Source organism: Onychostruthus taczanowskii, unplaced genomic scaffold, assembly GCF_017590055.1.
Source record: "Onychostruthus taczanowskii isolate IOZ18803 unplaced genomic scaffold, ASM1759005v1 scaffold44, whole genome shotgun sequence".
Lineage (NCBI taxonomy): Eukaryota > Metazoa > Chordata > Aves > Passeriformes > Passeridae > Onychostruthus > Onychostruthus taczanowskii.
In genome coordinates this window covers 1,839,761-1,855,773 of record NW_024501903.1, presented here as the reverse complement: position 1 = coordinate 1,855,773, position 16,013 = coordinate 1,839,761, and the positions used below count along the sequence as shown (strand labels likewise).

Here is a 16,013-nt window from a genome sequence, read left to right as displayed (position 1 = left end):
GAAAAATATAGGTTATCTCTCAAGTGTTTCACAGTTTGACACAATATTTTAAGAAGACATGAGCTTAAGTTAAAACAATTTAAAATGCTAAAACATTGTTGAAGTGAGGCTGTCCTTATCTGCCTCCATTATATTGTTGTTATTAAAATCACAGAATTATTTAGGTTGGAAAAGATCTCCAAGATCAAAGCCAAGAACCTTTTTCCTTCCTTATTATCATGCCATTGCACGTATTTAGTAACTTGCCTGACTTGTTGGTTTGTGCATTGGTTTTGCTAAGTATCAGTCAGCCTGAAGTATTTGACTTTATAATAATCTGGTCTTCTTTCAGGTCATGAAAAACTAGAAGCTTGTTATCCCAGTAATTTTACCCCAGTTTTACTACCTGGTTTTATTATTTTGTTAAAATACAGGAAAATATTTTTACAATCAGAAGCAGAAGTTAAGTATTCCAGTGTGTTAGTAGGTGTTTCTGCAAATGTGTGGAAGTCACTTGGATATGTGGAATTAGCCAAGGCTTGTCTAGGTTTTGAGTATGAGAGAGAAGGAATTACTATTCTATTCTTTTTTGTCAACAAGCAGTGTAGAACAGAAGAAATATTTAGGTAAAATTGGAGTTGTTGTGGAAGTACTAAGAGATGATTGTAGAAATGACAGTAAATTGTGACAAAACCCAGCAGAATTATCTTTCAGTCTAAGGCATTTCAGTATCTTACTCTGCATGTAAGTGCCAACACAACCTGCATAGTTACCAACACTGCAGAATTAATTCCATGTACTGATTTTGCTTTTGTCTCATTCAAGCCAACTTAAATTGTCTGATTGAGACCTCTTCTTCAGATACTATTTTGCTTTACGTTGAATTCAGGAGCAGCCATTTGAAAACATTTTAGATGTCCCTACGGTAGATAATTCTCCAAATCCTGTGGCACACTCACCTGGCTCAGTACTTGCATTAGGCATTGGTGTCAAATCACCTCTAGGCACTAGTTTCAGAATCATAGAATAGTTTGGGTTGGAAGGCATCTTTAAAGGCCATCTTTTAGTCCAACCTCCCTGTGATGAGCAGAGACATCTCCTACTGGATCAGTTTGTGCAGCCCCCATTCAGTCTGACCTTCAGCACTTCCAGGGATGGAGCAGCCACAACTTTGCTGGGTAACCTGTGCTTCGCCACCCTCACAGTAAAGATCTTTTTCCAAATTATCTAATCTGAATCTCCCTTCTCTTAGTTTAAAGCCCTTCCCCTTATCCTGTCACTCCATGCCCTTGTCAAAAGTCTTGTAAGACCCTTTAAGTGCTGGAAGATGTTATAAGGTCTTTCCAGATCCTTCTCCAGGCTGTCTCTCAGCCTGTCTCCATAGCAGAGGTGCTCCAGCCCTATGAGCATCTTCATGACCTCATTCCTACAGGTCCATGTCCCATGTATGTAATGAATAATGAAATTATTTACATTTGCGGTGATTTGAGTGCTGTCAATGTATTCACAGGGCATTCCTTAGAGCCTTTCAGTTGAGAAACTGAAAGTAGTATCTCCTCCTTGTAGTCCAGGGATTGCAGTGAAGGCCCTACTAAGATGTAAGGAAAACGTGCTGGAAGACCTGACACTTGTTGGCTTTGGCTGTCTTCCATGTATCATTAAATTAGTACATGCAAATACATGGTAATATAACCCAGTGCTTCCATGTTTACAGGCCTGACTGATTGACTCTAGTAGTGTTAGGAGAGCTCGTGTGTTGGCTGAGTCTTTTCATGTATATGTGAAAGGTTTGGTGAGTAGTTCAGGGAGTTAAACTGTAGAACATCTGCTGATTTTTGGTATGGAGAGGTTTTGGAATTCTGGTGATCCTTAATGAAGTTTAGGAGAAAGCTGTAGGTGATGGGAATAAATGGCTGAGCAAAGTTTAGACAGACAGAAACAAAGGGAAAGTGGAAGAATTTGGACACAGAGAAAATACCTCATTCTCACTGTTACAGACAGATAACTTTGCAGAGGCAGTTATAGGGGCTCTGAATGGGCATCACTTCTATGAAGGGGGAAAAACCAGCCTTGAGCCTTCAAAATGTGCGCCTCTAAAGCACCTTACCACTTCTGGAGCCTTAGAGATGCATCTTTACTGATAGTGAGATTTATCTGGATACATGCCTTGTATTTGAAAATAGAAGATCTGTGAATTCCTCCTCACTGTTCTTTTCTAAAATGCTTAATTTCTTTGATGTAATTGTTAGCTATCATGTCCTTTCCTTTGTATATTTTTTAACCACATTCAAGAGCTCTCATCATGAAAAAAAAAAACAAACAAACAAAACTGCATTAGCTCAGTTGGAGAGGAGTGAGGTAGAAGGAAAAAAAAATTCATCTTTTTGTCTGCAGTTGTGGCACGCCTGCAAAAGCATCTTCCGGGTGGCAGGAGCTGTTGTTCTGGTATATACAGTGCTATTGTTTTGCTTCTTCTAATTACTTCTGTTTCTGGCTGACAGAAAGTGGTTGGCAAAATACAAAAACCTGAAGTATCAAGAGGCTGTGTTAAAATAAATAACAAGCTGAAGTGCATAGTGACAAAATAGCTATATGGTTTATTCTAAATGCTGGAACTGTACTTCAAGCCCTAATGATCTAAATCTGAGTTAGCAAAGTGGAATAACCTGATTCTTTAAGCTCTCCAGGTTTCCTGGGATATGCTACTATTCACTGCTTGTTTTAAAACTGCAGATGAAGTGAGCGTAGAATATTGTCTGCATGTAGGAGATGTAGTCATTGCCTAGAGAACCTGGATGAATTTTGCTGTAAGCCATAATGCTGAATGGCTTTTCCCTGAACTGTTGAAATACAATAGTTAAGTGTATCTTGAAATAGAAACATGTACAAAGAGGAGACTCATTTCTCTAAGGAATTTCTCTTGAAGGCCATGGAATCTTACACTATGTTCTGTTTTCTGAAATAACCCAGAGACTCAAGTGAGATTTCATGCCTCTGCCTAGGTTTTATGTATCTTCTGGAAGTGTTGTGGTAATACTGAAGAAGGGACTGAGATGTGTATTGAAAGAAGGATAAATCTAGAGTTCTGCTGCTGGCTTCTGAAATTTAGGTTTATCTTGATATATAACTAGACTGAACAGTGGTTCTATAGCTAAAAATTGTCAGCCCACTTGTTTAATGACAGTGTTAGACAAGCCAGATTTCTACTAATTCAGTGGGAAAAGAGTCCTTTGTGTGAGACTTGGGCTGTTGGGTTTTTTAGGTATGCCTCTGTTTTGATGAAGTTCTCTGTAATCCTGTAGGTCCCTTTGTTGTTTCTTAGCTGTTTTTCTCTGTCAACAGAAAATCAATTGAAAATCAAAGAAGAAAAAGAGGAGGTAGAGGAACAGTCAGTGGAATCGGAAAGCCTTCCTCCTCCTGTGGTCAAAGAAGACGAAAATGCACTTAAAATTGAGAAGGTGGAAGAAAAAGAAATTATAAAACTGCCAGTAATAGTGAAATTAGAAAAACCTTCAGAACACAGTGAAGAAAAGCAAACTGTCAAGGAAGAAAGTGACTCCTTTAAGGAAAATGTCAAGCCTGTTAAAGTAGAGGTGAAGGAAAACAAAACAGAATCCAAAGACCTAAAAGAAGTGAAAAGCTGTATGGACAAAATAGCAGTTCATGAGCCAGAGAGGTTAGAATTTTGTGTTAATGTCAAAACTCCACAAGAAATTGTGGAAAAATCTGTGGAAGAAAGTGAAAAACTTAAAAATGACCAACAGGCAAAAATACCACTTAAAAAGCGAGAGATCAAGCTGACAGATGACTATGACAGTCCAATAAAAGGGCCCCTGTGTAAATGTGTTACTCCAACGAAGGATGTCTTGAAGGAAGAAGGGAAACCAGAAGAAGAAGCTTTTAAGAGAGTCCCTACCATTACTGCTCTATGTCCTGATGGGAAAGTGCTAGTAAATGGAGAGGTTAGCTGTGAAAAAATAACCCCAAGTGTCATACAAAATAGTAAGTCAGAGCACTCTGCTAGTGCTATGGAAGACAGCACCTCATTAAAAGAGAAAAATGGAAAAAGCGGGGAAAAAGTATCAGACTCCCTAAATTCTGTTATAAAAACATGTGAGATTGAGAAGAATGCAGTAACTGTGCTGAAAGAGGTCGGGGCTGTGGTCTCTGAAGTTTCTAATCAGAAAGTGCCTTCAAAGGAGGAATCTAGTCCTGTGGAAAAAGAGTCCCTTGACAGCACAACTACTGAGACTGTAGCAGAAGAGGCTTCAAACTCTGAAGACTGTGCCAAAACAACTGAAGAGAAACAAGCCACTGATGTCAAAAATGACAGCATGCCACCATCCAAAGAATGTTCAGAGAAGCTAGAGATGTCCCCAAATGCATCTGCTCCTGCAGAACTGCCTAAACTTGCACTGGCTGATGAAGAGACTTCGAAAAGTAAAGATGACCCTGAAGAGAAAAACGACTCTCCAAAAGCTGCTGAGATACCTGCTGCATCCACTTCACCTGTTACAGTAGAGAAACCTGTTCTGGAAAAGGAGGACTCCAATAGTAAAATGGCTCTACCTGAGGAGAGCAAAGTAGAAGAAAAATTCAGCCCAGAAAAACAAGAGGAAGAGCCAGAAGCTGCCAAAACGGAGCCAGATAAATTAGATGATGCCCATGTATCTAATCTAGAGGACTCCTCAGAGAGTAAAAAGGAATCTCCAGTACCTAAAAGCAAATTTAAATATAAGCTAGTTTCTGAAGAAGAAACCTGTGCAACAGAAAATAAAGAAATAACTTCTGAAAGACAAAAAGAAGGAATTAAATTAACAATCAGGATCTCTAGTCGGAAGAGAAAGACAGAAACACCGCCAGAAGAGGTGAGCATTGGCCGCACTTTAAGGCGGTCACCAAGAATATCAAAGCCTACGCCGAAAGTTGTGGAGACTCGGGATCAGAAGCCTGAGAAGAAACGACCTGAAGAGGAAGAGGAGAAACCTGCAGCAGCACAAAAACCAGAACGAAAAGAAGATGCAAAAAAACAAGAGAAGGAGACAAATTCTAAAGTTAACAAGGTAAATATAGTTTTATTACTTGGGACTAAAGAAAATCCCCAGTCTTATCTATAAGGAGAATGTACTCTTACATAGGAATACTGAGGATTATGTTCCTTTGGTCAGCTTTTGCAAGAAACTAGTTTTGCAATCCAGTTAGTGAGCTCAACCAATTTAAAAACACCCTCTAAGAGAGTGCTAATATCTGTTGACTTTTTATAAACTTTGACAGTTTATAAAATCTGTCACTTAAACCAACCTAAGTAGGACAAATCACCCTGAGTGAATTCTTCTAAAAAATGGCGCGATCAGATGTGAGTCAGTCTGGCTGTGTGGCTGAATAGAGACTTGTAACCCCTCTGGATTTACTAGATGGATACTTGTTGGTGTCTGGTTAGTCAGAATGATCATAAGATAAAAAGGAACCAAAAAATGGGGAAGAATAAAAATGTTATGACTTCTGTTTCTAAGTAAAGCTAAAGGTATTGTTGCGGTGAAATCATTATATATTTAGCTTTTCTCACATATGTGATGCACATTTTAATGTGGGTACAGGGTTTTGTTTCATATTAACTTCTGTTTGTGCAGAAGAGATCTGTAAAAGTACATGATGTAAATACGTCACATAAAATTAAACATGCATTTGTATGGTGTGCTTCTGAGACTGTGCATTTATAAATAACCCTTTATTAATTTATCTTCTGTTTTCTCTGGTTATGCAGCACAAAACAAAAGATGAATGATGAGTTTATATTTTTAAGTGCACTTTTTAAAATCAACTTGTAAAATCCTATTAATTTTCCACTGCAATATATTTTTGACTGATGTAGTTTTCCCAAAGCTTTCACTCATTTAGAATGTGAAACAAAGTTTCTTTCACATACTGGTATGTTGGATAACCTTTATAAAATGAACAAACACTTGATTTTTCAGTGAATGATAACATCTATACTGAAAAATGCTGTCACATGCATGGGGAAATGAAAGACAAATTTTTCATTTGAAGATTTTAATTAAAAAAGAAAACATGTGAAAGTAAGAGTGACTGTAAATCCTGAAAGTTATTAGAATTTTGAAGTACTGTTGCTGCAGGTGTTTTAACTGTTTTAACTCGATTTCTATTTGTGAAAGAGCAAGAGATCTAAAGATATTTCCTTTTCTAAAATAATTATGATAGAGGAATAAGTTTGAGGCTGTTAAGCTTCTGTCATTTAAACAGGATGAAGAATACCAGGATCTTTAATAGCTTACTTTATATCTTGGGGTTCCTTTTCTTTTTAAAAATGGATCTTATAAAAAACCCAGTTTGAAATTGTGATGCTGTATGATGAGTCTGTAGCCTAAATTGAGTCTCTGTAATGGATTTGAAGTACCTTTGCTGCTAAAGCTAAAGGAACAGCAAAATCTCTATAAACAAGTAGAAACTGATATTAAGAACCTGAAACAAAATTTTACCAATATGACAAATGCTGCTTTGGTACGAGTCCATCCTGCAGGAGAAATAGAATAATTTGTGCATTTTCATATTCTATCCTTTTTTATTCATCCGGCTGGAGAAATAGAATATTTTGTGCATTATTTAGCTTATTCAGGTCTGTGAATAATTTAGTCAAAATAAAAAAAAAATATTTTGAGTTAAAAAAGCTGGAAAAATTATTTTCTGTTTTTAGTGGGAAGGGGGTAATAAGTTGTGAGAAAACAACAGGTGTGAGAAACAAGTCAGTCAATGGGAATAAAAGTTTTTTCTGTTTGACATGTTGCTTTAAATCTAAAATATCTTAGTTGCACAAAATAGTTTAAGTAATTCAGAAAGGTCTACTGAATTTTAATTGAAACCTGTATTTGATTCAAAATATGGTAATATATATATTCAAAATATTTTCATTCATAATACGGTGTATGATAGAAAGGGGTAAGTGCCGCTTTGATTAGCAAAAATGAAGCACCAGCTGAATCATGTTTTGCTTAAGGAAAATAATGAAAAAGTATAAACGTGAAAGAAGACCTAGATAGAAGTTATGCACTTAAGAGGTGCAGTGATCTTATTTCAGAAACAAACACATTTTCCAAAGTAAAATAAAATGCATAAACTCTTTGGGAGGCAGGTGGGAGGAAAAAAAATATTCTCTTTGGGTTGAAGCAAGTTATTATGAAAAAGTCAGAAAGTTTAAGTGGAATTTACCATCTGCATTATGAATTTGGCCTTGTCAAAATAGAAAAAAAATTGAGTGGAAAAATTTGTCTTCCTACTTTTAAATCTTGCCTGAAAATTTCTTTCTGCACGTAGATGCAATTTTTTTCCCTTTATCTCATTGCATTTTAAGGATCTTGGAAAGACAACATATTCATTGAAATGCTCTGCTGTAAATTTACTGCAGCTGTTCTGACTGAAATGAATCACTTTACTCTGGAGGCAAATATTTTTTTAAGATCTGGGAAGAAACTCTGTGGGCTTCCTTTGTGTTTTTTCTTTGAAATGGTGTCTCATAGAGAAGCAAAGTTCGGTGGACGGGTACGCGGACACGTGGCAGGTGGAAATACTCAAGTAATGAAGAGACTGAGGACTCTGAGAGTGAAAAAAACTCTGCGGAGGAGGAAGAAGAGGAGGAAGAGGAGGAAGAAGAAGCTCCACCTGCTGATGACGATGAGCCCTGCAAGAAGTGTGGCCTTCCCAATCATCCTGAGCTGGTAGGATATGGGGGAAGCTTCTGTGGGTTGTTGTGTCAGATTTGGTGGATTGGCTTTGATGGTGTCTGAAGGCACATCATCCTTCAGGGTGGCCATATGTGGAAGAGTATCTCCTAGTTTTTAGGTGGTAAACTCAGGAGTAAATGAGTTACCTTGAATAAGGCGGGAAGGAAGTTATTTTTCCTGTTTGCCAAAGCAAAAATAGCATCTTTTACAGCGTGTAATGCACCTTAGCCAATTGAGAATCGGTCTGGGTGAGACTTTGACATTGTGCCTGCAGTTGCAATGAATACAGAAGAAGCAGCATTTAAAAGAACTCCAGCAGTGTGATGTCTACTTTCCAAGGCATCAGTGATCACATAGTTGCATAGTCATCTTCATTGGATGTAGCTGCATCTTACCCTGAGGACTGAGTACAGTGAAATTCCAGACAGAGCACAAGATTTTGCTATTTCTTGTGGTTCCCACTTATTTGTGGTAGATACCATCATGAATTCCTCTGTTTATCTGGGAAATCATCATGTGCAGTCCCGAATCCAGAAAATAAGCACACTCTTAGGTGTTTGACAGATATCCTGGCATAGCTGAGAAAAAGTTTGCCCTTTAGGATGTTAGAGATAAATATTTCAGTAGATATATACACAGCTTATGCCAGCTTTGTTCTCAAGTTTTGTGGAAAGGAGTGTCTCAAATTTTACCCAGCTAAGTATGAACTTTTAGTAGTTGCCTAGTTGTGGATGCTGTGCAAGCCTGCAAGGCTTTGTCCCTGCTGCCCAAGTCATAAAATTATCCTGACTGAGGAAAAAGGCCAGGTTTCCTACACAGGGAGCAGAGAGCACAGGGAAAACAGGTAATACCACGTCTTATTCAGAAGGAGTTTTCCACTTAGTCTAGGATCTGGAAAGTGTTACCAGATTCTACACTAAGGGCACATTGTCTGCATAGTCCAGTAGTACTAAGTACTGGGAAGATACAGTAAGAGGAAATGTGGTGTTAGCACGGAAAACCGTGATAAATAAACTTCCCCATGAAAACCACCCTTGGCCCTGGGCGTGTGCTACAGGATAAGTGGTACAGGGCTTTTTTTTTTTTTTGTTTTGGCACAGTCCAAACACTTCTGTGTTGGCTGGGGAAATAGTTGTGGAGCTTGTTACATGTGAATGTCAAAAGATACTCACGACATGTTTTGTTTGCACAGATTTTGTTGTGTGACTCTTGTGACAGCGGCTACCACACAGCCTGCCTTCGCCCTCCGCTGATGATCATCCCTGATGGAGAGTGGTTCTGCCCGCCTTGCCAGCATGTATGGCTCCTGTGTGACTTCATTCTTCCTTGCAGCTTTCCTTGTGGTTGTGGAGATTGACTGGGACTTTAACAAGTCCTTTCTGTAATCTTTTTTGTCTGTTAACAAATGGACTGGGATGAATGGTGGGACTGCTGATCTTCCCTCCTGTCCATTAGTAAAACTGAATTTGTGATGTGGTCTTCTCTTTATTAGTTCTGCTAGTGATGAGTGACTGCGTGTTGCTGATTTTTAAATGGGAATCTCCAGTCACACTGATTATCTTCTATCTCTGATTAAATCACAAGACTAGCACAGTATTAAAGATATAATGTCCTAAAATTTTCCCAAAAGAAACATTTAAGTTATTGTCCAGGAGGCAGGAACAGTAGACAACAAGGGATGGATCAGTGGCCAGAGCAAGCAGCTGTTTCTGAAGTGTTATTCCTTCTTCAGAGACATTTGCTCAGAAGCTGGTTAGAAAAAGCTGCTGTTACTGATGAATCTCAGAGCATAGTTTGTCTCTGATGGGAAAGCCAGGGTTGTTCTAGTCAAGTAATAGACAAGTGTGAACCCTTATTCCAAGGCTAGAAGCAGGGTTGGTGCTTGGGAGGGTAAGCAGAAAGTGTGTGATGCTGCTCTTGTTAAATAAATGGCAAACCATTTGTACACATTTTCAGAATAATCTGCCTGATCCCAACCCCCTTCCTTGGTTTTAGAGAAATTCTGTGCCAAAAGGGCTGTTGCCTGACAGTAAACTAGTGACATTGGGCATGATGTGAGATGACTATTTGGTGCTGGTTTTTAGTTGTCTTCTGAGGAGTGTTTTTAAGCAGTGATGATTTTGAATATGTAAGAAAGTTTTCTTTACACTTCTAGTTATAGCTTATCCTTGTTCTGTTGCTATTAAAGTACTCTTCGATATGAAAAATGACAGTTCGTAAAAGGGGAAGAGCATCCTTAGAAGTAGTATAATGAGGGCATTAACATGGACTAAGGCACAATTTTTCCATTAAAAGTAATTTTTGCATACAGCTTCTTGAGTATTTGGTAAGGAAATGATCCTAAGGTGTATTTCTGCTTTTTGCTGCATTTCCCACTGAACTCATCTAGTTCCAACCTCCTTTGCCATGAGCAGGGACACCTTCCACTAGACCAGGTTGCCCAAAGTCTCATCCAACTTTGACTTGATGGTGGAGCTCATGTTTTAGAAAGACAGGCTTTATTGTAAAGCCTTGTTTATTGAAGAGGAACCTCCACTAGCAAGGCTTCTTCTGATACAGTCTGAGTGAATGAAGACTCTGAATGTTACTTCAATGTGAAAATTGCTGGTTATGAAATAAACTAATATTCTGTTTCCTTCCTTTAGAAACTACTCTGTGAGAAATTAGAGGAACAATTACAAGATCTGGATGTTGTCTTAAAAAAGAAGGAGCGTGCAGAACGCAGGTACCGTTGTTTGGATGCACTCACAGCAGTGCTGTGCTGGGGGTGGTAATAATTGAACAAGCATTAAAATAACTGGGGACTGGGGAGAAAAGCAGTGATGAGACTGGGAACTGGTAACACCAATTTTGACTTCCCACCAATTATTGCTGGCTCAGTGCTAGGACAGCTTGCAACAAGGGAGGAAAAGTACAATAACGGGAAAAGATAAGCAAATACATTTGTACTAAAATTTGGTTAAAGTGCCTGAACACAGATTTGACTTTCTTATACCAATAGTTAAAGGCTTTCCAGCACTGGTTCAGCTGACTGTCAGTCACGTGGAGAATTCCTGCTGTAAGCAAGTTTAAGTCTTGACTTTGCTCCAAAAGTCATCCAGATTATTGTGGGATTTGAAAGTTGTTACTTTAGATCCTGTTAAACTCTGCCTAATGTACAAGATTATGCAGCAACTGCTGTAGGGCAGTGGGTCAGTGAAGTTTCACAATCACAGAATATTCTGAGTTGGATGAGGCCCACAAGGATCATCAACTTCAGCTCTTCAGGGAATTGCCCTTGCAGGGATTGAACCCACAATCTTGGCATTATGATCACCCTGCTCTGACCAGCTGTCCACCCTGCCTTTACCAAAGGCTAAATTCAGACATATTTACTGCATTTATGAACAACAGCCTTAACAATTGGAGCATTCTATTGGCAGTTTTCAGACCTGGAAATGAGGGACATGAAACACATTCTGCATAATTTATATCTTTTATGACATATATTGAGTACTTTGCAGAATTTAGTAATGTCTGTATGCATGATTAAACAAAACGTTCCATGAATTTTATCTTAAAAGGCAAATTTCACCAGAAGGTGAGGCCCTTTTAAAGAAAGTATTTGTGCAAGCTTATATTTGTGGCAGGGACTGTAATAATACATGAGATGTAGTGAGTTAGTGCTGCGAAGATGGGAGCACAGTCTGTGTCTGCTTTCAGCTTTCTTCAAATCTGTTATTGCTGTTGCAAAAATGATAGTGACAGATCAAGTACCAACTGTTCCTGATGTTACTGCTTCTGCTCAGAGTGTATCTAGATCATATGGTGGTTAAATTATCCATTGCCAATTGTGCTGAATTTGTAGCCTTGGGAATGAAACTATCAGCTGTTTTTATGAGTGAACTCAGCAAATACACAGCCTCCATCTGTGCAGGAGTATGGGACACACAGGAACTCTACTGCTTTGCTTTATGGTGGGAGTGCTCTTTATTAGTGAACAGCATTTTTGGACGTACTTTGGCAAATAATCTGCTGGCAAACATTACATGGAATGCTAGCTTTTGCCAGTCTGTCTTGCTTTCTTGAAATCACCAGTGTTGCATAAAAACACAATGTTCTGAGAGCAACAGGAGAGCATACAGTTGATGTCATAGCAGTTTTCAGTGTCTGAAACAGCTGTTTAATAACTGTTTTACAATTTGATCCTCATACCAAATGAACCTCATGCTTTATAATGTATGCCATAAAATTGAGTTATAATAGACTTCACAATGCAATAGTTGAGTGTTGAAGTCTTCCAACTTAATGCTGTATTGTTGCAAATAATAAGGTAAAAAGGCTGAAGAATCATAATGCCAGAGGAAATGAGAGTTGTTATTACAGCTCAGTGGATAAGTTCAGGCAGGTTGGTTGCTTGGGGCACAGACATACTTGAATGCAGTGTTTCTGAACACTCAGTATGTGGTGGGTGTCTGTCTTTTTGGGAAAGAGAAGAAATCCAAGTCTGTCATTACATCTATGTCTACCTAATAGGTTCTTTGAATCAGTGTTGCTATCATGCTTTTTGAAGCAGTGATGTTGTGCTCTTTCCAGCTCTCAGGAATCTGACTGAGGCTGATTCAACTGCTCAGCTGTGTGCTTGCACATCCCCAAACTGTTATGTCGCTGATTTTTTAAATGAAGCCTTCAGGTTTCCCATTGGCTTACAAATACATGGATGAAATTATTTTTTTCCCCCCCCTTTTTCTGTTTGTGAATTCAAGGTGCTACCACAACAACCTGGCTGAATTTCAGGTTTCTCATGTACAGACTAACTTCTATAATCATGTCCTACCACCAGCTGGAGGGAGTGGACATTAAAGCCATCTAAGGTCTCCCTTTTAATCCATGTTAGATACTCTGAGACTTCTTGATAGAAAATCCCTCTAGGAACTACTTGTCTAATTCTCTCAGGCCAAACCAGGTCATACCAGTTGCTTTCATACACACTTTCATGACTTCTCTGTAGCAGCTTTTGCAGCCACGTAATTAAGGTAAAATGTTACCTTGAATTTGTCTAGGAAGATGTTATAATCTTCCAGTGCTTATCTGCTGCTGCCCTCGGAGATGTCTTGGTTCAAATGTTTAAACTCCTGGCTAAAGTCTTGATCTCCTGTCTGCCACACAAGGAATAAGGCATTCATTCAATATAGTTCTGTATTTCATTTCAAGACCTTGACCGCAGCAGGATTGCGTTGTTCCATTTGCTGAGTTCTTAAGCAGTGTGTACTCAAGCCAGGGAGAAGAACAGCAGAACTGGAAGACTTTGCTGATCATGATTAAAAACAGATTAATTTTTCTCATCTCCTGTCTCTTGATGTTTTGCATTACAAGAAATGAGAAATTGAGTAAACCGTCAAAGAAACTTGCTGAATACTAAAATGTTTGCACTTCTAGTTCCTTTCTCATTTCTGTAATTGTACTCCTTGCCTTAAAATGTTATTTTAATTAATTTTCAAGGGCATAGTGATTTTGCACAGCATCCTTCCTCCTCGTCCAACCAATCTAATGGTGCCCAGTTGGATGAGGATTTCTTTTCATCTGTCATGTAGGAATATTTACATTAGGATACAAAACTAATTCCTTGTATAGACAGCCAGTTATTTCAGTAGGCATAATGATACCAAGTTGTTGAAGTCCATGGTCTTTTTAGCTGTAACACAACCTAAAATCCATTTTTACTCTTTGTAAGTATTACTTTAGGAACGATGCTTGTTCATTTTATTTAACAGTATTATGCTAGAAAATGCAGAAGGCTACTCAGAGGACTTTCAAAATTTACTTAGATTCTTTAGAACTTAATGAAATTTTTGGAAAGAAAATTTTTACACATTGATGCTTCTATTTGCAAAACATAACACAATGAAGTAAACATAGCTGAAATCAATATGTCATGGGCATTGTTGCAGTTATGTGCGTGATGTGTCCTGTTGCAGCTCAAGTGTAGTGCAGCAGGTTCATACAAGCACTCCCTGTAACTTCAGTAGTGTGATTCTGGTTGATTGAGATACTTCAGTTCAAAAATCCACACTGTTTTCAGACACCAGTAAATGCCACCAACTTTCAGCGTGCTCTTAATTTCTTTAAATTACCCCTTGTTTTCCTGGAAAAGGGCTAGTAGGGACCTATGGTGATGGGAATTTGGTTACCCACCCTAGTCTGCATAAGTACCTGGCTGTTCTTCCTCAGAGACTGTTTTTTGACAGCTCACTTCAGCACCATGAAGATCAGCATGTAGTGCTGCTTGTGAAGTGTTAGGAAATCCATCTCTAGTCACACTGACAGTTACAACAGGACTTAGAGAAGACTTGTGTCCTTCAGGAGCCTGAGTTGTCCCCGAGGCAGTTCATATGATGCAGAATGTCTGTGTTGAAGAAAGGAAAATCTAAACTGAATTTTGCTTGCATAGATTTAATCCTGTAACACCGTTGACAAGGAGGACAGCCTGCTTCTCCTTACGAGAGTCCTGTATTTGAGTACTTCTCTATCTCCCATCTTTGGTCAAGTGTTCTCTACACTGATCCATCCTGTTTTTTCAGCCCTTCTCTACAGGATGTGTCTGCTGCCCTCCAGTAACTCCCACTGGCTGAATCTGAACTCTTCAGCTGGATCACATGTTTCTTAGAGAATGTGTGGTGCCCAGATGGCTCTAAGTGCTCCAGCCAGGTGTGAACAGGACTGACTGCCATGGCAGGTGTCCTTCAGGTGTCCTGTCAGCTGTTGTAGTATTTGCACATGCATCTGTCATCATAGTTCTTTGAGCAGCAGTTTGACTCTGCTGATCTTTTCTCCGGCTGTTCTTCTCTGGCAAAGAATTGCTCTGTAGGCAGTTATTTGTCCCCGGTGTTTCTAGAGTTGGTTTTTCCTGCTTGGGTCTAATGTCTGGCATCCATTTTGGATTGCATCCTATCTTTACATATTTTTTCCAGTTCAATGTGATTCTGAATTCCCATTTTATCTTTCATTGCCTTCACGATCAGTGGTAGTTACAGATCTGACAACATAATCTTCATCACAACATTAATATTTTTCAGTTGGTTTTTACTTGTTTTTTATACAGAAATTCAATAATTTCTGTGGTGCCTGACCAAAGTCTTCAAGTACTGTTGATTGTCAGAACTCTTTGGAAATCTCTTACATTATACATTCAAGAAAATGTAATCACATGAGATTTACCATATAATCCCAACTTTAATAACTTTTCACTTGGAACATCCTCTTGGGATGCTTCTGCCTGGTAAGGACTTCAAATGGTGCTGATTAGAGCTTTTTTTTAGATGTTTGCAGACTTTCTGTAAGCTTATTTTCATTTTCTTTCTCTCCTCAAGAAAAGAGCGATTGGTGTACGTGGGTATCAGTATTGAGAACATCATTCCACCTCAGGTAAGCTAGTGTGTCTATGTGGTATTTTTGTTTTATTTTCCAAACTTCTCAGGGAAGAAGTCTCAGTGCTGTGTCATAGGTGCTAGTAGCGTCTTGGAAAGAAAAATCAATCTATATGCAGATCAGAAATAATTCTAGACCCTTCATTTTAGACTGAATATGTCAGAGAAACCAAAGGAGCTTTATGGTGTTTATTAGAGCCACCTGATGCCACCCAGAGTCCTCTCCCAGTGAGGGATTGCAGGACTCCCTGCCCATTACAGTTGGGTTTTGAGTTGAGTGCTCAATATTCAGTAGTTTGTAAAAGTGGGAATCAGTTATTTAGCTCTAATGTTTGCTGTGCAGTTACCTAGGTCTGAGCTAATTGTCATGGCTTTCCTTTGGAACTGATGGAAACAAATGTTTCTTATGATTCAGAGGAAATGTGTAGTATCTCTAGGCAGCACAGCATTTGCCTTCAACGAGTGGATAAGGTCACGTGCTTAAAAACCGTAAATATTTACTGTTTCATTAACTGATGCTTTCATATGGTTTCCCTTGAGAAAAGAGGAAAAATGCTTTGATTCGCATGAAGAACAGCCTCTTCTCACTTAAATACACTTTAAAGCAAGTCTCTTGAAGTCTTGGCCAAATGCTTTCATCTGGAATTATATAATCTGTTCTTTGCAGTTCAAAATGGAACTTTTGTTCATTTTAAACATAGACTTTCCACTCTGCGTGGCTCTAACAAGGCCAGCTTTTTCTCCCTGTCTCTGAATAACACAAAAACAATTACAGATTTTGCAAACTTACAAAAGAATCTATGGCTGAAAGCAAATATTTGAAAAATGCAGCCTGGGGGCAGATTATTTTGCTTTTAAATTAATAACTTGCAAACAATATAATAAAACTAAC

At 38.6% G+C, this 16,013-nt stretch overlaps 1 protein-coding gene across 2 annotated transcripts in view; it reads left to right on the top strand.

Annotated features, from left to right (window-relative positions):
* The window catches only part of RSF1 (remodeling and spacing factor 1), a 59,979-nt gene that overhangs the window by 32,749 nt on the left and 11,217 nt on the right, over positions 1-16,013 (top strand). For both annotated transcript variants that reach the window (XM_041414221.1, XM_041414223.1), the window contains exons 6-10: positions 3,322-5,042; positions 7,512-7,709; positions 8,908-9,012; positions 10,361-10,440; positions 15,065-15,119. In XM_041414221.1, coding sequence (XP_041270155.1) covers positions 3,322-5,042; positions 7,512-7,709; positions 8,908-9,012; positions 10,361-10,440; positions 15,065-15,119 — 2,159 coding nt within the window. The remainder of the gene's footprint in view (positions 1-3,321; positions 5,043-7,511; positions 7,710-8,907; positions 9,013-10,360; positions 10,441-15,064; positions 15,120-16,013) is intronic.